This window comes from Erpetoichthys calabaricus, chromosome 18, assembly GCF_900747795.2.
Source record: "Erpetoichthys calabaricus chromosome 18, fErpCal1.3, whole genome shotgun sequence".
NCBI classification, from domain to species: domain Eukaryota; kingdom Metazoa; phylum Chordata; class Cladistia; order Polypteriformes; family Polypteridae; genus Erpetoichthys; species Erpetoichthys calabaricus.
In genome coordinates, this window is record NC_041411.2 from 34,342,828 (window position 1) to 34,362,132 (window position 19,305).

General features: G+C 39.5%; 1 protein-coding gene across 5 annotated transcripts in view; it reads right to left on the minus strand.

Moving 5' to 3' along the window:
- The window catches only part of col7a1 (collagen, type VII, alpha 1), a 173,119-nt gene that overhangs the window by 18,105 nt on the left and 135,709 nt on the right, over window positions 1–19,305 (minus strand). For 3 of the 5 annotated variants that reach the window (XM_051921176.1, XM_028824171.2, XM_051921177.1), the window contains exons 90-111: window positions 18,556–18,591; window positions 18,327–18,371; window positions 18,202–18,234; window positions 17,398–17,460; window positions 17,248–17,283; window positions 17,077–17,157; window positions 16,916–16,984; window positions 16,791–16,826; window positions 16,565–16,624; window positions 15,684–15,728; window positions 14,200–14,235; window positions 13,986–14,021; window positions 11,185–11,244; window positions 7,169–7,294; window positions 7,016–7,087; window positions 4,631–4,666; window positions 4,463–4,522; window positions 2,927–2,971; window positions 2,505–2,540; window positions 2,383–2,418; window positions 694–750; window positions 533–604 (exon numbers count right to left, since the gene is read on the minus strand). In XM_051921176.1, the coding sequence (XP_051777136.1) occupies window positions 533–604; window positions 694–750; window positions 2,383–2,418; window positions 2,505–2,540; window positions 2,927–2,971; window positions 4,463–4,522; window positions 4,631–4,666; window positions 7,016–7,087; window positions 7,169–7,294; window positions 11,185–11,244; window positions 13,986–14,021; window positions 14,200–14,235; window positions 15,684–15,728; window positions 16,565–16,624; window positions 16,791–16,826; window positions 16,916–16,984; window positions 17,077–17,157; window positions 17,248–17,283; window positions 17,398–17,460; window positions 18,202–18,234; window positions 18,327–18,371; window positions 18,556–18,591 (1,176 nt within the window). Of the gene's footprint in view, window positions 1–532; window positions 605–693; window positions 751–2,382; window positions 2,419–2,504; window positions 2,541–2,926; window positions 2,972–4,462; window positions 4,523–4,630; window positions 4,667–7,015; window positions 7,088–7,168; window positions 7,295–11,184; window positions 11,245–13,985; window positions 14,022–14,199; window positions 14,236–15,683; window positions 15,729–16,564; window positions 16,625–16,790; window positions 16,827–16,915; window positions 16,985–17,076; window positions 17,158–17,247; window positions 17,284–17,397; window positions 17,494–18,201; window positions 18,235–18,326; window positions 18,372–18,555; window positions 18,592–19,305 lie in introns of those variants that run through there. The other 2 variants (XR_007933886.1, XR_007933887.1) reach the window with 2 other exon arrangements.

Consider the following 19,305-nt stretch of genomic DNA (forward strand, 5'->3'; position numbering starts at 1 on the left):
TAAAGTCAGCGATGCGGCTTAGTGTGATAAAATGTTGGAAGCACTGTCGGCCATGAATAAGGTGTTAATAAATCGACTAGTTGGCTAGAGACATCAAGGTTGCCAATCCCATCATCAATTGTAGCCTCAAGGTTAAACGTCAACTCACCTCTACTATGCTCTCATATACCTTAAGGATCTCAAGCGGCACACAAAGGAGAGTTCCTGATGGATTATTTCAGGCCAGTTCCTTGTGGTTCATTTCGAATGTGCGTTTCTGTGTTATTTCATATGTTTTGACTTTGCTTTGGATGTGTAATTTTTGGGACTGTTAGCCTGTTAGCTTTATTGTTTAGACAAATTTTCATGGAAACTGTTTTTTTGATTTTATAATGTTTCCTTGTTACTAGCTGGGTTTCGTGGTTTTCCCTCTTGTGGGCATTTTTGGAAGAGTTTGGAACTCCATGCTTTGGAACATTTTGGAATTTATATGCTTTGTGACTCCTTAGTCGCAAGAAACGTGTGGCTGAACATCAAACACTGATACACTTACCTGTTGTCCTGCTGGTCCTTCTTCCCCTTTAGATCCCTTGTCTCCCTGTAAGCCTTTGGGGCCACGATCACCCTGCGCAAAGGATGACAGAGAAGGTGAGAACTTGGTGGGTGCAACCCCTGCTTGGCAGCTACCCCAGTATTAGTCAAGCCAGCACCTACATTTTCTCCCTTGTTTCCTTTGGTTCCCATGGGCCCTGGCACTGTCAAAGTATCACCCTGAAAATATAAAAGTGTATAATGTTAGTTATCCACTCACTTCTTCTTCCTCTTCATCTTTTCCCATTTCTAAGTAGGGTTGATGTGCTTGATTGGCCTTCTCCTTACAGCTCAGTCCTGCTCCTCCTCGCCAGTCAAGCCCTTTTCCTTTAGATCTTCTTACACTTAATCCATCCACCTCTGCTTTCACCTCCCTCACTTTCTCTTCTCCTGTACTTCAATTCCCATCACTCATTTTCCCACATATTTATAGTCTGTCTTCATCACATGTCTATACCACTTCAACCTACTTTCTGTACTTCTCACACTTGTATAGTCCCTCTGATTGCCTCATTTCTTATTCTGTCCATTTTTGTAACTCCACAAATCTATCACACCATTCTCATTTCCACCGCATATAACTTCTTCTCCTCCCTTTACTACTCATATCTCAGGTCTGTACATCATCGATGGCTTTACCACTGCCTTTAAAACCTGATCTTTACCCTTCACCTTAATTCTTCAATCCCACAATACTCCTATTACCTTTTTCCAATTGTTCCATCTACCCTGTGGATTATCTCTGCATAGAATTTTCCATCTTGGGCTACCACAGATCCTAGATATTTAAATGTATCCACTCTTTTCAATAGGTCCCTGCAGGCTTACTTCTGAATCCTGATCATCATTAAACCTCACACATTATGTATACTGTACTAAAATACAGTAACGCACTTGATCCTTTACCCAGGATCTGGGAGTATTTCTGGTGCCATAACACTGTCTCTAGGAAGCACATTCTGGTTAGGTGGAAGTCCCATGAAGTAGGGACTCTTATTCTCTGCAGCGACCTCTAGAGACACACATGGAACCCAACTGTGCTGTCCCACGAGACTACAGTTTCCAACATGCCCTGTGGGTACCCGTAGAGGTACTGTAACCCAGGAATGCTAGCTTCTAGTATTTCGTTGGGAGTAAATAACCTAGTTAACTTCCCTTCCCCTGTCCTTCCATTGTACTTGCATCCCAGCCAGTTAAGGATATTTGATCAAGTCCTTCCAGGTTGCCAGAATATCCACTTCTGACAATTTCCTGGCTGCGGCAGGGACCACCCTGCCTATCTGGTGGGCTGGTCTCCCAACTAGGTAAGGAATCTTGAGACGCCAGCACATGCCTGCCAAACATTACATATGTTACTTTTAAAAGTTCTCCAATGCTGGTCAAACTGTATTTGACTTAGAATTGTCTTCTAATCGTAGCCCAGATGATAATATGGTGTTTGGATTTTCCTATTTGAGACTAGCCTTGTGGCCCTCTTGCCTCACACTGAATTATTGTTGCCATGACTCTGGCATTTTAACATGTATTCTCAGATTTGTGTGTGTGTGTGTGTTTTGACTATCCTGTCTTGAATTCAGTTATAAAATCCTAGCAGTTCTGTTTAGCATTTCTGCTCTTCTGAAGGTCTTCTGACTCCACAATCCAAAACAGGCTTCAAGCATATAAGACACCTAACCCTACCCTAATCAACTGCCTGCTTCCTTTCCAGAATTGTAACTGTTTTCTTGTTGAGTATCATATTTTAAACTGTGCCGTGAAAGTGTATTTTGGCCAGACATTGTTCATTGCAAGAATCCAGGAAGATGTACCTACCTTATCTCCTTTTTCTCCCATGGGTCCAGATTCCCCCTATAAGAAGAAACAGAGACAGATGGCTCACTTTTTCTTGGAAATTGCAGACTTGCTTTGAAGATGCTACATTTACAGTTCCTTACTTTGTCTCCTCTTTCTCCACGGTTTCCTGGGGGGCCCTGGAAGAAACGTTCAATTTAAATGTGGTGCATAGATTGGCATTGGATGACCAGAGATGGCCAATTAAACTTTTATTATTTTAACAGCTCATCACAACAGGTAACCCATCCTATATGAGCAGTTATTTACTGTATGTTCATTACTCACGTCTCTCATTTGCCAGGAAAGCTAGGGCTGAAATGTACAATAGTCCGCTGCTGGTCTTCCATTTGCCTGTCTCATGTAGTCAGTATCAGGCAATTCATAAGCCAGCGTAAAGTAGGCCAATTTTTCCAGTTAAAATATTAATAAGTCAGTGACTTACACAACCTTTAAGGCTATCTATGGATTGACTGCACGAGTTACTAAGTGAGTTAACCATCAACAAGTAAAAAGGTGCACTTACCAATGGTCCCCTCTCTCCTGAGGGGCCAGGTCGTCCATCTTCTCCCTGTAAAACACACACCACATGATATAACGGAACATGTCAAACAAGCTTTCTGGTGATATCTAAGATAGGGGCAAACCTGGCCAGGTTCATACACACCCCAATAGTGCTGCTGTGAGATGTGGTGTGCTCCACAGCACCTGTCTGTTGTGATTAACCCCTGCTTCTGTTTCTGGCTGGTTACGATGTTTGGAGACAAACAAGACAGGCGGTGGGCAACAGACAAGATAAGCCTTAGAGTGTGAGTGTAGAATCTGTTCAGATGTGGCAAAAAATAAAGTGACATGGCAAGAATCCTGTCATGAACCTATTATAGTAATAAGGAGAGTTTTTAAAACTATGGGCCCTGGAAGGTGGCAGCGACAGTGTCCAGTGACAAGTACTGAATGGCAGTGGGTGCTACTTTAGTGGTGCACCAATAGCAAACAGTGGTAGACCAGGCAGAGAACTATAACACGTCTATGTGCCAGCACAGGTCTGGGGGCACACCTTGTCTACCCTCCTATGAGGTGCAGACTACTCTTTAATCTTATAGCATTAGCCATGCTATCTGGAAAGGACTTACATTGTTTATGTTTCTCTACACTCATGCATATTGTGACTGTAGATGGCACTATACCAGCGCTTAAAGTGACACAGACATACATGGGAGGCACACTGCTAAAAACACAAGTGCTTTTATCTTTCTTCAATCATGGAAAACATCTTCCCCATTCCCACGAGTCCACAACACACAGCCCCAAAGCACAATACTGCACAATACTTTCATCTTCTCTCTATCTCCACCACCTCTCTGCCAAGCTTCATGCACTACCACCTGACTCTGGCTCCTGGAGTGGTGACTGCCGGCTCCTTTTATAGCCCACCCAGAAGTGATGTAGGTGTTTGATGACCCATTTCTGGCTGCACGTCCAGGTGTGGCGGAAGTGCGGTCCACACGGGCTCAGGAACAACTGCAGCGCCCCCTGATGGCACCCCCCGATTCTGAACAGGGTCCTGCAGGAATATGAGGCACCACTGCCTGCCAGGGGGCTGCCATCTAGCATCCCGGGGGAGGTACTGTTTTGTCCATGCTTGTTCCCCCGGACCATATAAAGAAGCAAGGGCCCCAGCCGTCCATTACAATATGAAATAAGACACATCAAAATATTTTTATCCCCTTGACAATTCAATACTTCCCGTCATTGGTCTTCTCCCAACATTCTCCCCATTAGAGAGATTCAAGATTAAAACAAAATGTGATTTTGGCTTGTGTTGACTTGGCATGTCATTTTATCTTGTGTTTGTGATGAGTGGACTATTTGTACTGTACATCTCTAATAACAATGTCACAACAATACAGTCAAGCAGACGTGAAGAACTGCAGCTGAATATGTAACAATATGGCTGAGACTATTGGTGATCGTCACCCATAGGAAGGCTGCTGTCCTGCAGTACTTTTACTTATCTGGCCTTGCCTGACCTGTCAGTTCAGTTAATAATTTAGCAACATACCCGTAGTCCCTGGTCTCCACGCTCTCCTCTGGGCCCAGTCTGTCCGATACCCGCATCACCCTGAAAAGAGAAGAATGAGAATGAGTGTGCTGCTTGAGAAATGAAAGGAAAAAGCAATGATGTGTCTCCAGGGTGCCAGCACAAAGCTCAGAGAACATAAAACCTCACCTTGTCTCCTTTGCTCCCTGCTTGTCCTGGAGAGCCCTGCAATAAATGGATTAGAATTCACATATATCAATAACATTTTAGAATAAACATTTAAATTGAGGAAGTAGATTATCTACCCTTATTAATTATTTTTGTTTATTTATTTACTTATTTTTCATACTATTAAATGTTTTGCTCTGTTGGCCTGGCTCTCTTTCTCATGGGTGTGGGTTGATTTGATCTGAACTTTGTTTTGTAAAATTTGACTCTTTTGGATGGAATATTATTCCCTCTTAATAAATTCAATAAAATCTACTCAATATATATAAAACCCTAAGCTTAAAAGTGCAACGATTTTGTGCAACGATTTTATGTGATGTTTTTATGTGATTTTTTTTGTCACACTTTAAATCAGGCTCATTTTAAAACCTACATATATATGTTTGGTATCATTCTTTTCAGAATTTATCGAACTTCAATGTGATTTTGTGACATTTTCAGATTCTCATTCTGTTTTTTAAATATAAACTAAAATATCAAGAAAGTCGTGGTTTTTTTCAGTTAAAACGAATGGATCGTTTATTTTTTAGTCTCTTATAAATATTTATCGAGCATAGTGGACCTCAGTTTAACAGGACTACTCCAATAGGTAAGAGAGTCCGCAGTGGTAGTGCTGCTGCTTTGCAGTAAGGAGACTGTGGAAGATTGTGGGTTCGCTTCCCGGTTCCTCCCTGTGTGGATAGCGCTTTGAGTACTGAGAAAAGTGCTATATAAATGTAATGAATTATTATTATTATTATTATTAAATATTTTATTCTCATTTCATGATTTTTACTCTGTTAAATAATGATTAATTTTTCTTTTACATATTTATAGAATTTTGTGATTTTGACTCCAATAAATAATAATTTTTCTTTTGCACATTTACAGATTTTACTAATATTCTGGCCGCAACTGGGGGTTGGGGGCTAAAGGCGCCAGGGGGGCTTGTCCCCCTAGTGTTATATAAAAAAAGAATTCATATGTATGAGCAGTCTACTGGTAATTGGCTACTGTCTGGATACACATCCACCCTAATAAACTATCACTTACATAAAGCTAACATAATGGCTAACACGGTGCAACACCCTAGTGCTACACTTACATGAGGGAAAATTTATTTCACTGCAAGGAAATTAAACGAAACATAAATTACCCGCCTCATCCCTCTTAAGCAGCAGTAGTAATGCAGGTATCCCTTCCTTTCAAAGGGTACAATGGGAAGGGATCTTTCACTTAACATCCCTGAAAAGAAGTGGAAGGCAGCCATGCAAGGAATACACTCCAGTTTCTTATGCACCAAGCATTCAATCATGCAACTTAAAATCTTTTATCGAGCACATTTATCTCAATTAAAACTATCCAAAATGTTTCCATAGCAAGACTCAACTTGCGAACGTTGCAATCGAGCTCCAACCTCACTGGGCCACATGTTTTTTGGGTGTACCAAATTAACATCATTCTGAATAAATATTTTTAAATGCCTATCAGACAGCCTTGGTGTCACGATCCCTCCTAACCCACTAACAGCTCTGTGTGTGGTAGGGTCCCAGGTGGGCTGAAAGTGGAGAAGGACAAACTGATTGTAATCACCTACACCACATTATTAGCACGTAGATTTATCTTGTTCAACTGGAAAACCCCTTACCATCCATTATAAGTCAGTGGGTTACAGACGTTCTATACTATTTAAAATTGGAAAACATTAAATTCTCACTTAGGGGATCTGTTCAAAACTTTTTAAAAATAATTATATTGAAATCTTAGAATATGCATTTATATCAGGGAAAATGACATTCTTCTCTATTCTTTTATTTTTTTTAATATAAATTTTCTCTTGTTGTTGGCTCTCTTCTCTTTCTCTCAGGCAGGGGTTGAATTCTGGTTTGTTAAGTTTGACTTAATTGTAGGAAATGTTGTTTTCTTCAAGTAAAAGCAATAAAATAAAATAAAAAAGTAATGCCGGTGAGGGGTTTTTTCAATGATATCTGAAGTTTGTTACTTTTTGAGTGTCACCATTAACTGCTTGCTGTATACCAGTGCCTTAATAACAATGATGAGCTGATCATCTATCTAAAAGTCAGCTGAGCTGGAAAACAGATGAATGAAGGAATGAAGTCAAGGACTCAATCAGAGTAAGCTTATAAAATACATTTGTTACAGTAGTGGAATAGAAAATTGAAATAGTTGCATTTCCAGTGCCTTAGAAAAGGTATGGATGTTTACAAAAGTCTAGGAGTGTGCCTCTGGCCACTGAACACGATTTTGTTTAATAAAACTGTCAGGGATTTTTCAGAATTATTTTTACTGTATGTCATAAATTTGTGTCATAAACAGATCTAATTAAGCAACAACAAAACCACTCACCGCCATTCCTTGAGGTCCAGGGGTTCCTGGTGCCCCTGGGTTTCCATCCCGCCCTGGAAATCCTGGTAAACCCTTTGGAAACAGGAAAAATGTGTTTGTGTATTTGAAGAAATGAATATAACAATAAAAACGTCAAGGTCAAAAGCACCTTACTCTTTCTCCCCCTGGTCCTGGTGGTCCTTGTACACCATTCTCTCCTCTAATACCTGCCAAACCGGGGGTACCTGCAATGCCCTGAGGTCCAGGGGGTCCTAGAGGTCCAGGCAAACCCGAATCACCCTGCAAATATTTTAAAGAAAATGAAAATATATTAGTGGGCTTTTTATCGCTTCATACAGAACAATTCTACAGTTGGAACTTCATCTTCAACCAGAGCCTACATCTGTAGACAACACATTAGTTACCTTTGTTGCTGACTTAAATATAAGTGTAATGTACACGATGAGTCAAACAGCACTGACCACAAGATTTCTTAGGAGGTATTGGGATTGAAGACATGCATTGAAAGCTACAAGAAGATATAGCAGATAATTCAGACACATGGTACCAGCCTTCATGTATAAAATGAGGAAAATCCTGTGGGTGGAAAATCCTTTATAGAGATATGCATATATATAGGTCTCATATTTACAAAAATTGGTGACATGCCCGTCTTCTACTGTTATGGGTGGGAGAGTCTTGCATTTAGAAAAATGGAGACTAAAATGATCAAGGTTACGTTCTACAGTTTGATGCAAAGCAACAACTCTTTGCTAAGAGGAGAGGGTCATGTAGATAGATAGTATTCAGACCATTTACATTTGTAGGAGAAGCCATTATTTGAATGATTCAGACAGCACAGCTGTGAGGAATGTGAATTTGGATAGGCACACATGTCCTGACTTTAGACATGAGGAATACGTGAGCTGAAACAGAGGGGCATATACATCTCGTTTAGAGCATCATTGTTTCTCCTGAAAGCAGGTTAGATGGTGCAGACCGGGATGAGAGGAGAATGAAATTGAATGGATGGGTTTAGGGAGAATTAAAATGAAAATCAGCTCTTTGCTTGTTCTTCCTATGCAACATACAGTAGTTGGTTGGAATTTGTTATGGTGTTGAATTATAGTAATTACCATAACAGAACATCAGAGAGAAAACACTGTCTGATTTCATCAAAGTATTATGAAGAGCCTCAATAAATGACAATATCATATGCAATACTGCGTAAGTAATTAATCCATCTTCTTAGACTGAAAGTCTTAAGCTTAAGTTTCTTACACATAGTAAAGAAAGTCAAAGTTGGAAAGAAAAAGTTAAGGAATTGCATGGAAGGCTGGGTTTTAATTAACTGTTGATTTACCGGCCTCATGGCATTAAGGAAGAAACTATTCGGAGAAATAAGCAGCTCTTGTCTTGTGTGTCCTGTGCGGTTTCCAGGATTGGAATGCTATACATTAGAAAAGAAAAGAAAAGGTAGAATTTGGACTTGATAGCTTGTAGATTTCTTGAATGAATACAATTCTATTTTAAAACGTGCGATAGTTTCTACTCTCTCAATAACAATGCGCTTTTTGTTCTTGGTGTAAGAATGCACTGAAAAGTAAAGTAAGTAAGTAAGCTTATAAAATTTAAACAGGATGAACAACAACCATTTAAGCTTCATACTTCACGGAGGTAAAACATTTAATATGTTTTCACATTTCATATACTGTAGATTGCACACAAAGGAAACAAAATGTTTATTTGAACAAAACTTACTGTATAAACAGTTACATAATACTGGGATAAGAAAACTATTTCTTTCCTCCCCATGAGTATCTTATTGACTGTTAATATGTTATATTAAGTGCAGGAAGCTGTAGTTGAGAGCTGATTTAATCAATGTGAAATTAGTGAGTAACCATACAGGAGCACAGCATCCTTCTACATCAGGGGTGTCCAACTCCCATCCTGGTGGGCCCCAGTGGCTGCAGGTTTTTATTCTGACCATCTTCTTAATCAGTGAGCCGTTTTTGCTGCTGATTAACTTGTTTTACCTTTGTTTTAATTGACGTGACTCAGATCCCTTAGCTGTTTCTTTTTCCTTAATGAGCAGCCACACAATAATGAGACACAAAACAAGCCACCACATGACCAGCTAACCTGAAAATAAAGAAAAGTGAAGGTCTCGGTCATGTTGGGCTACTCAGGTCACCAAAACATCTTCACAGAAGTCTTAGAAAAAAAAACAGAAAATCAACAGTCTGCTGTGGCAGAATGAGAGCAGCAACAAGTCCTAATATTCAATAATAGCTTAAAGTAACAGCAAGAATTGGCTTCTTATTAAGAAACTGGTTGGAGTGAAATTGGCTGGAGTTTGACAACGCAATTCAGCTGGTCATCTGTTGGCTTGTTTCACATCTCATTTCAGTTTGGCTGCCATTTAATGAAGACACCAATCAACTCAGAGGACTGAATCCTTACAAACAGGGCTATTAAAATGAAGGGAAAAGGAGTTAATGAGCAGTGAAAACTGTTGCTGATTAGGGAAACAGTAAGAATGAAAACCTGCAGTCACTGCGGCCCTCCAGGACCAGAGTTGGACACCTATGTTCTACATCACTGTCTGGCAACTGGTGCGCTGTGGAATTTTCTAGGTGCGCCACGAAAACTTTTGTAAAATATTTAAAATTGCTAGTGTTTTTGAACTTTTGGTTGATTAAAAAGATAATGTTTAAAAAAATATATTTTATGTTGGAAAAACAGATAACGGTTAATCAGATTGTTGAATAAACGAATGTATTTATTTTGAATGCAAATTAAAATTTTCGCTGTTCACCATTCATCATAATATCAACACCCGCGGTATCAAAAACACATCTCGTGAGACTTAAAAAGTCTCGTTGTTAGAAGATCTCGCTCACTGTACGGATAGAAGAAGGCGGAGCAAATATAAAAACGAGAAAATACGAACGCTACATTTCGGCTCCTGCTGACGAGAGAGTATTGCTGTAGCTGCAGCTTTCACCACTTAATTGTCTGAGTATTACTATAGAAAAATTAACTCTCTGTGAGCAAGGTTTTTCAACACTTACGGAAATGAAGTCTAAGAAACGCGAGAGACTTCAAATGATTGAAAAGGAAATGCGTGTCTGTCTTTCGAAAACTGATCCACGTAATCAATCTCATATGTGCTGAAAAACAATCTCAATGTTACATTAATTAAATTTAAGATTTATCCTTTGATTCCTTTATTAATAAAATGTCTTTCAAACTTGTAAAATTAACTGTTTTTATTGGCGATTGTCCATAGATTGTGTTGTCACGACTTTATTTATGGGCAGTCCCTTAGGTGCGCCGCAACTCGAAAAAGGTTGCCTTTCACTGTTCTACATGGTTCTTACATTCAGTTCACAGTGCAAAACAGCAAATGATGGTGACTTAAAATTTAAATGACTCCATCCTATAACTGGTACTGTATGTCAAGTTGTTGGGATTGACTCCTGAAGTGTTCAGCCTGTGCTCAGTTTATTACATTATGGAGGAACTGAAGGAAAAACAATAATTGTTCAGTAAATTTCATATAACACAGTTCAATTAGTCTCTTGAGAAAAGGGGAAAGATGTTGTTAGTTTCCAGCTACCAGAGCAGGTCAATTGATTTGTGCCTTCAAGTTTTTATTTTTATTTTTTCTAAGACACTTATTCTGGGTCACTGTTATGAAAAACTATTTTCTGGATTTCCCTCACTCCTCTTTGTATTTTTTCTTTTGGAAATTGGCATTTTTCTAAATGAAGTACCTCAGGGCTGAGGCTCTGTGATTATTTTCTATCTTTAAGAAAAGATTCATTTTATTTTTAGTATGTACCTTATTTAACGTATCTGCATTTTGTTTTTTGGCACACAATTTTGTGAATCAGTTGTCAAAACACCAGTCCCAGTTGCTGGGGTGTGCCATTAGATATTTCATTATCCAAGTTTTGATAGAAAAACAACATTTCAATGTGTCATGCTACTTTCGATTTTCCTGAATGTCCCTTCTTAACTACGAGTCCGCTTAAAGATGTTTACCTTTATTATTTTCAGTCTCTCTGTACTCACAATAATGATTTGATCTTTGACCTGTTTTCATTCCCTGGTCTCTTTATTTCTCATGTTTGGCTCAGCCATTGCATTCTGTAAAATATCTATCTTCAAACCAACCTCACCTTGAGCCCTGTGGGTCCAGGTTGGCCTGGAGGACCTGGGACGCCAACTCCTTGTTCACCCTGAATCAAAAACAGATCTTGATTAAAAAGAAAAATCACTCAAATAATTTGTTAAATATTTACTCTGTATAGCAGGCCTTTAAAGAAGATCAAATCCTTGAACTGAATCGGTAAAGAAGCAGTATTGAGTGGTGAACATGAAAAATCTTGTACACCAATTGAAAGGAGTCAAGATCATGAATCAAAATTATCTTCTGCTTTCCCTGTATCAGGAATCACTGAAAAGGTTAAACATAAAAAACAGGAGATAGAGACATCGTTGAAAGCCAGGCCATGGCCAGAGAATCGAGCAAAGCCAAACATCAAAGCCAACACACAAATCAGAAGCAAAGTCACAATACAGTAGCAACAAGTTCTGTTCTAACTTGGTTTACTTGCCCCTAGATTTCCACCTTAATAAACGAAAAAGTGTTTGTGTATCTTTGTGTCCATCTGGTTGCTATGTTTCTGTCTTTCCAATAGATGGCGCATCACAAACATTTTTAACAATAAAATGCATTGCATTTGCCATTAATAATAATAATAATTCTTTACACTTATATAGTGCTTTTCTAACTACTCAAAGCACTTTACCTAATGAGTGGTGAGCCACTTCACCCACCACTTATGTGTAGCACTCACTTGGGATGATGTAACAGCAGCCATTTTTGCGCCAGTACACTCACCACACATTAGCTGTTAGGTGGTGAAGTGGTGAGAGACAGTTAATCAATTAGACTCTGGTGATAATTAGGGCGCCAGAATGACCAGGCTGTGGTGGATGATTGGCAAACACCCTGCTCTTTACGAAGGATGCCAAGGGATCGTTCATGACCACAGAGAGAGTCAGGACATCGATTTTACATCTCATCCAAAGGATGGCACCATTTTTACAGCACAGTGTCCCCATTCACTGCACTGGGGCATTGGGATTCACACACAGATCACAAAGTAAGCGGCCCCTGCTGGCCTTGCCAACACCTCTTCCAAACAGTAACACTGCTTTTATGAATTGCATACCAAATTGCAGATAACAGAGACATGCATTGCATTTGTCATTTCAACAGATGCAATTAATTGCTACAAATGCTTGTAATGCTCCATCTGTTGGAAAGACAAATTCAATGCATTTTATTACTACATGCATTGCAACATTAATTCCATTAGTTGGTGCACTGCAGATGTTAATGTTGAGGTCTTCGTTGATTACTTAGATTTCAACCTGTTTTAGACGGGTAGCACAGCATGTCTATATCTATAAAAATCTCAAAAATGAGGTTGGATCTTTGATCTTGGTGTTATGACCTGATATGTTCTGGAAAATCAAAACATTTTAAGTAGAGGCAATATGGTGTCACACACATGCTTTTGGGAGTCAACCAAAGGGACCAGGAAACGGCAATTCCACGCCAGGCCAGGGGGCGGCGGGGTGCACTAAACCCCTCTCTTTTTACTCTGCAGACCAAACACAAAAAATCCTTCCTGCCCCGGCCCTGAGGAAGTCACTTTCTGTCCTGGTCCTGAGGACGTCACGTCCTGTGAGCCACCTATAAAAACCCCTCCATACTTAAACAGGTCTGTTTTGGACTCTAACCAGTACTCATTGTACTCTACTTTAAAGCCTTTTGCAGCCAGGGAAACCATACGGGTGGCTGCCTGAACACCTTTGTTGTGAGTCCGGCTGTTTCTTTCACAATGGTTAGCACTTTCCTGATGGGCAGAAAAGTTTATTATAATTAAAGTTGGAAACTCATCTATTGATGATCCCTCAGTGCACAGTTCATAGCCAAGTGTAAGTTCATATGCTTGTAAGCAAATGACAGAGAGTTTACAGTTGCCTATATCTAGCCTTTTGTAGCATTTTATTTTAGAGATGAAGGTCTGTGTCTTTCATTACCAGAAAAAAATAATTAGTATTTGTTTTGAGGGGGAAAACTGGGAAACTGAGCTGGACAGTGCTGTCTTATTCAGGGATGCATCATTGAGTCACATAATGAGCAATGGCCATAGCAACAGTAAACAAGATGGCAACATCCATAACCAATTACACAAAATAGTCTCACCCAGAAATACAACAGAAACCCAAAAGGTCATGTTATGATTAAAATAATGCAAAAAACATAATTAATAACAGCACTTTCAAATTTGAGAAAAAAAAATGGATACACCTTAGATAAAAACTGGGATTCTTGACACTCTAAGACAAAGCCAGTCAATCCATTATGTGACATAGGCGGCTGACCAGTGTGCCGTTATCTGAGAGGGTTATGGGGTGTGTGATGTAGAGACTCGTAGAAGTATGATAATAACGTCCACAAAGGGGCGCCATTTGAGTTCCTGAAGGCACGGCCACTACAGACAATGAGGGGGACACCAAGGTCATTAAACTGTGATAATAATGAGTGGCTGCTGTTAGTGAAAGTAAACCTGACGGGGACACATGGTCGTCGAACTCTGAGTTGGCTTTGTTTATGAAAGTAAAGGTGTGTGCACTCCATATACCAAGGACCGTATGCTCCTTAAAGTCCACAGTATACCACAAAGGGGCGGCATTTGTGCTACTTAAGTGGCATGTGCTCCAGACACCAAGGGCGGAGAGGGGTGGTTACCATCGAAGTCTAATAATACACACTATAGGCAACAAGGGGCAAAGCCCGCCAACCAAGCCTAGGGTCTCCAAATGGGCTTCGGCTGACACTGTCCCGAGATGTCAGGACCTCTAAGATAGCTATGACAGAAAAGGCTTTTTTGTTGCTACTCACTTTGTCACCCTTTGGACCAGCCTGTCCTTTAGCACCCTGTGGAAAACAAAGCCACATTGTCACATAGGCAAATGAAATAACAAAATTGTAATAGTGATGGCTTCACAATGCCTGTTATGGTGCTTAGACACCATATCCAGGCACCAGCAGAGCCTTCTGAAAACAGTTCCTAGCCACACAACAGATTGTGGATCAGTGATAAGCGGGTACTCACATCTTCCCCTGGTTCACCATCTTCTCCGGATTCACCCTGTAATAAGATGATGTGATTTACAACATTGGACATAAGAATGCCAAGCTACAGTTTTCTGATAAAAGGCCATGAACATGTGCATTGTGGAGAATAACAGAGCCATCCCAATATCTTTTTCAGGTTTGGTCTATTTTATAGTTAACTAGAGGTGCTCCGTCCTGGTTCTAATAGAATATTATGCCCTTCTCGCCACATGTGACAAACAACTAACAAAAGTCATTATGCACTCAATAAAAGTTTGTACCAACATTTGGCTCCCAATCTGAAAAATGAGTAATTTATAAACAGCAAGTGATCCCTCATGTAAATAAAATTTGAAAAATGTGACAGAGGGCATCAGCATGTGGATCTTCACACCTACACTTAAAGAAATTATTGACAGTCTTATAAAAGAAATGCTGCTACCCACAAGTCTGGGAATGAATACAAAGCCATTTTCAAACATTACGATATTAATTTCAGATCAAGAAAGAGGGATTATAAATTAAGAAAGATTAAACTCATTGTTTGTCTACTGCAAGAACAATATTACTGTTTACCCTGAATAAAGCACAAGAGATGAATGAAAAGTAGAGGAGGCTGTGTAAAATGCATCACTTATAGCATTATGTGCCACCTTTCACTATTAGATAGATAGATAGATAGATAGATAGATAGATAGATAGATAGATAGATAGATAGATAGATAGATAGATAGATAGATAGATAGATAGATAGATAGATAGATAGATAGATAGATAGATAGATAGATAGATAGATAGATAGATAGATAGATAGATAGATACTCTATTATTTCCCAAGGTGAAGCTCATACTAGCTGGCCAACATGGAGGTGCTGGGTGATACTTGGGCTCTCCTTTGGTTTCTCTGGGCCTTGATATTTTATAATCATTAAATACACATGAAAGACTATTTCAGAGAAAAATGCAGACCTCCAAATAAGCCAAAACTGGATCATAGTAACAGTATTGTGACCCAAAATACAAAATGAAACCTACAATGAGACCTAAATCCCACAAAGGTGCCATTTGAGTGTGTTATTTGTGACTGTTAAGGGCATGGCAGCGTTTTTTTGTTTTCATAAAATAATGACAAAGAAGTTCAGTAGATTACTTGTCAAGAAAAGTTCTTCTTATCAACAATCAAGGCTAGTGAGAACAACTTAAAGGTTAACTATGTCGAAATACGGCAAAACATAGAACAGTAAAAGTGTATAATTTTTTACACTATATTTAATTTCTTTCACGTGGTGATAATAATATTAATTAACTTCAAAGTAGTCAAAGGAAGTGTTTGCCTCCATGATGCCATGTTAGTGTTAGCATTTTACATAACACTGAGCTCCAGGTTTCTAAGCTTCTGCCGTTTGCACTTGAATAAAACTGCTGGTGGCAGGAAGAAAATGATGCAGCTTATTCTGATTTAGGCTGAGAAATAAAACTTACCCTTTCTCCTTTTGGTCCTTGTGGGCCTCTTTCTCCTTTGACACCCTACAAGAATTTAAAGGGAGACACTCTGGTGACCTGGGTGTTTTATAAAGACTACGGAAAAGAAGTTGTTTGCAACTTCATCCTGGGCTTATGAAAAATGCGAATGTAAAGTACCGAGGGTCTCCATAGACCATGATTTGATTGACCAATGGAAAGCCCCTCAGGATATGTATAATATCAGAAGACACTACTGGCAATGTCTTAAATTTGAACATTTAAAATCTCAAATAAATGTACCAAAACTCTTAACATTGGACAAGAAACTAAAAAAACTGAAGAGGTAACCACGAAGCAGTAAAGATCTAAAGATGTGGAGTCATGTATCTGATCTGGGACTGTCCCCACTGAATGATGAGTTGCAAAGAATCTATGTAGGTTCTACATGCACAATAAAGATGAAGATGTTTAACTCAAGGTGAAACCAGTGTAGGGCCATATTAGTTTTCATTACTTGACTTCACTCTGCTTTGTATTTCTGAAAATCTATAGTGAGAAGTCAAGCAAAATGACACCTTTCATGGGCTAACTAAAAAGATTACAATATATAAGCTTTTGAGGCATTACATCTTGCCTTGCCTGAAGAAGGGACCCGAGTTGCCTCGAAAGCTTGCGTATCGTAATCTTTTTAATTAGCCAATAAAAGGTGTCATTTTGCTTGACTTCTCACTACGTCCATAATGGCTAACACGGTATAACACCCTACTACTGAAAATCTATAGCTAAAGCAATTTCCTCTTTGCTAGTATTTTGGCAGCCTGCCTATAAGAGTGTACACCATTGAGGATAGACACTGTATTGTGGGGTAAGGAGTAAGACCATCTTATTTTTCTTCTTACCTGGTCCCCAGGAAGACCTCGTTCGCCAGGACTTCCTAGAATCCCCACACCTGGTGAACCCTGTATGAAATAAGAAGAAATCCTCCATTAGTGACAGCAGAATGTGGGCATGGACTGGGCAGAGTCAGGAGCATTGTCACTTCTGGATTAGACTTCCTTTAGACAGTGGAAAGGTCTCTTATCTCTCAAGGCCTGGGTTTTTCTTTTTTCTCTTTTTTGGACCTACCTTTTCTCCTTTGGCCCCCGGAGTGCCAAATACTGCCTGAAAGAAGAGGAAATAGCAAGAAGATACATGAGAAGTTGAATCTGAGGGTAGATGTATGTGGTGATACAGTGCAGGCATCAACTGACCTCTCCAGCAGGACCACGTTCTCCCTTCTCTCCTTTGGGACCAACATTTCCAGTTTGCCCAGCAATACCCTGAAATGAAGCAACGTGATGCACTTATGCAGCAAAACACTGAAGGATTTTTCAGCAGCTGGGAATCTAGCCAGCATCTTTTTGTGTTTTACCTCCTTTCCAGGTAATCCAACATTGCCATCCTTCCCTGGAGTTCCATCTCTTCCTGGGACACCAGGCTTTCCAGGCTCACCCTGTTAGTGAAGCACACAAAAAAACACACACTTACCAGATAAGGGCACTTCGCAGAGATATGCACCAAAGGAAATGGGGGGGTGACTTACCACCTGTCCGGACAATCCAGGAGTTCCCTGCTGACCCTTCATTGACAAGACAGGATGATGAGCACATATATTTTCATACACTGATATCTACACTAGATTAAACAACACACGTGGCCCCAGCTGATTAGTTATTTAAGGGAAAAAACTCACTATGGGTCCCGGGGGTCCAGTTGGTCCAGGAAGACCTATGACACCTTGGGGGCCTGGTGGTCCCTATAATTGAAAAAAAAATCCTGTAGGTTAAGCCTTCATGAATATGTATGTCTGTGCAAGACACATTCTATGAGCTTGACACCCTTCTGCACTAAAGCTTCAGTCCATCTACTGCTGCTTTTCTCGATTTGCCAGTCTTCATTCCCAGAGTCAATGGTGCTCACACATTTCCTCACATAACCCACAATAATCATACCTCCTTCAGTAAAAGTAATTTCACAATAAAAACAATAATGTTCTTAAGGTTCTTATTTTACTGCCACTTTCACCCATCCATTAATCGTTTTTCTTGTAACTAGTTCCAGGTGATTCTGGTCATTTCTGTTGATCTTGTATCTGCTATAATATGAGGATCATCTTGAGAAAATACTCATTATGAAATGCACCAGATGATTGATTGGTTGAACGATTGATTATGGTGGAGTTCCATAGAGTATATGCAGACAGAAGATATTTGAGCATAAGTTCAAATGTGGGAACTCAGTGGAGCAGGGTGCTAGGGATAGCCACTTTGCCGCCATGTCCCACTCCAGCTGTACATGTATTTCCCTCTACATAATTCACCAAGTTTGGGATACTCTAGGCTATAGTGTTGAAAAAAACTATGTGAGTAAACCATTATTAATTTACTTAATGTTTATTTAATTATTACCATTATGATCAAGAGAATGTCCAAATCAAAGTTAGACTTTCCTCATCAGAAGAATACGATCACCTTGAAGCGCGTCCAGTCAGACTCACCTGTATTCCAATGCCCTGCTCGCCTGGATTCCCCTGCACAGAAATGGACAGTTAGTTTATATGTCTTACACATATGTGAGGTTTCTACATTACAAAGTACTTTTAAGTAGAAATACCATACAAACCTTTGGACCTGGAGGGCCTTGTGGCCCAACTAGTCCTACTGGGCCCTGAGAGACAAAAAAAAAGGAAAAATCCTCAGAAACTTTTCATTTTCTATTCAAACAGGATTGATCAACTTGGTTAACTAACTGCTTTCTTGGTTGTCCGAGTTCATCAAAGCTTGTCGACTAATTTAACAAAGGACCTGGGATTCTAAAGTGTGCAGAAAATCTGTATGTGAATAAAACTTACTGGTGGGCCACGACCTCCAGATTCTCCAGGATTTCCCTGTAATGAAAACATTCCATCAGGCTCAAAGAGAGAGTACACGTCAAGCACTTGAGCATGCATGCTTGTTACTGGGCTACTGCGTAACAGTCATAAAGTTGGACATGAAGCTTAGAATCATGGCATATATATTTTTGATTAACTCAACTCAATGTGTGACTACGATAATGTTTGGGTTACATAGAGGCTACTGTACCAGTCACTATAATTGTACTGTAATAGAAAATCCAATAAATGTGAAATACCATGTTACTCACAGGTCACTATTGGCACCATTTGATATGAGGCATACTATCCTGACGGTATACAGAAGACACTTCTAGAACATAGGCATCACTAAGAATGGTTTGTAGGAATTCTCTATACAGGTAATACCTCCAGAATGAATATAGTGCCATACATCTCAGAACCAGCAAATGCATTTCAGAGGTATATCTATGCAGACATGAAGCTATAAACAACAGCCCTAGACAGGACATTAATTTCCAACTGTACACACTGGTTGGTCTGCTTCGCAAAAGGTGCTTTTGTCTGACTTTTTCTGAACTAAATGGGATATGATGTAGGGCTACATACTGTATATCTGGCTACATATATACTGTAGATATGGTAATACCATGAAAATTACATTGCAGTTCTTTTTGACTGCATGAACAAAATATTCACACGGTATTAGTATCAATCTCTGATTGCATATTATTTCTCAGTTCTGAC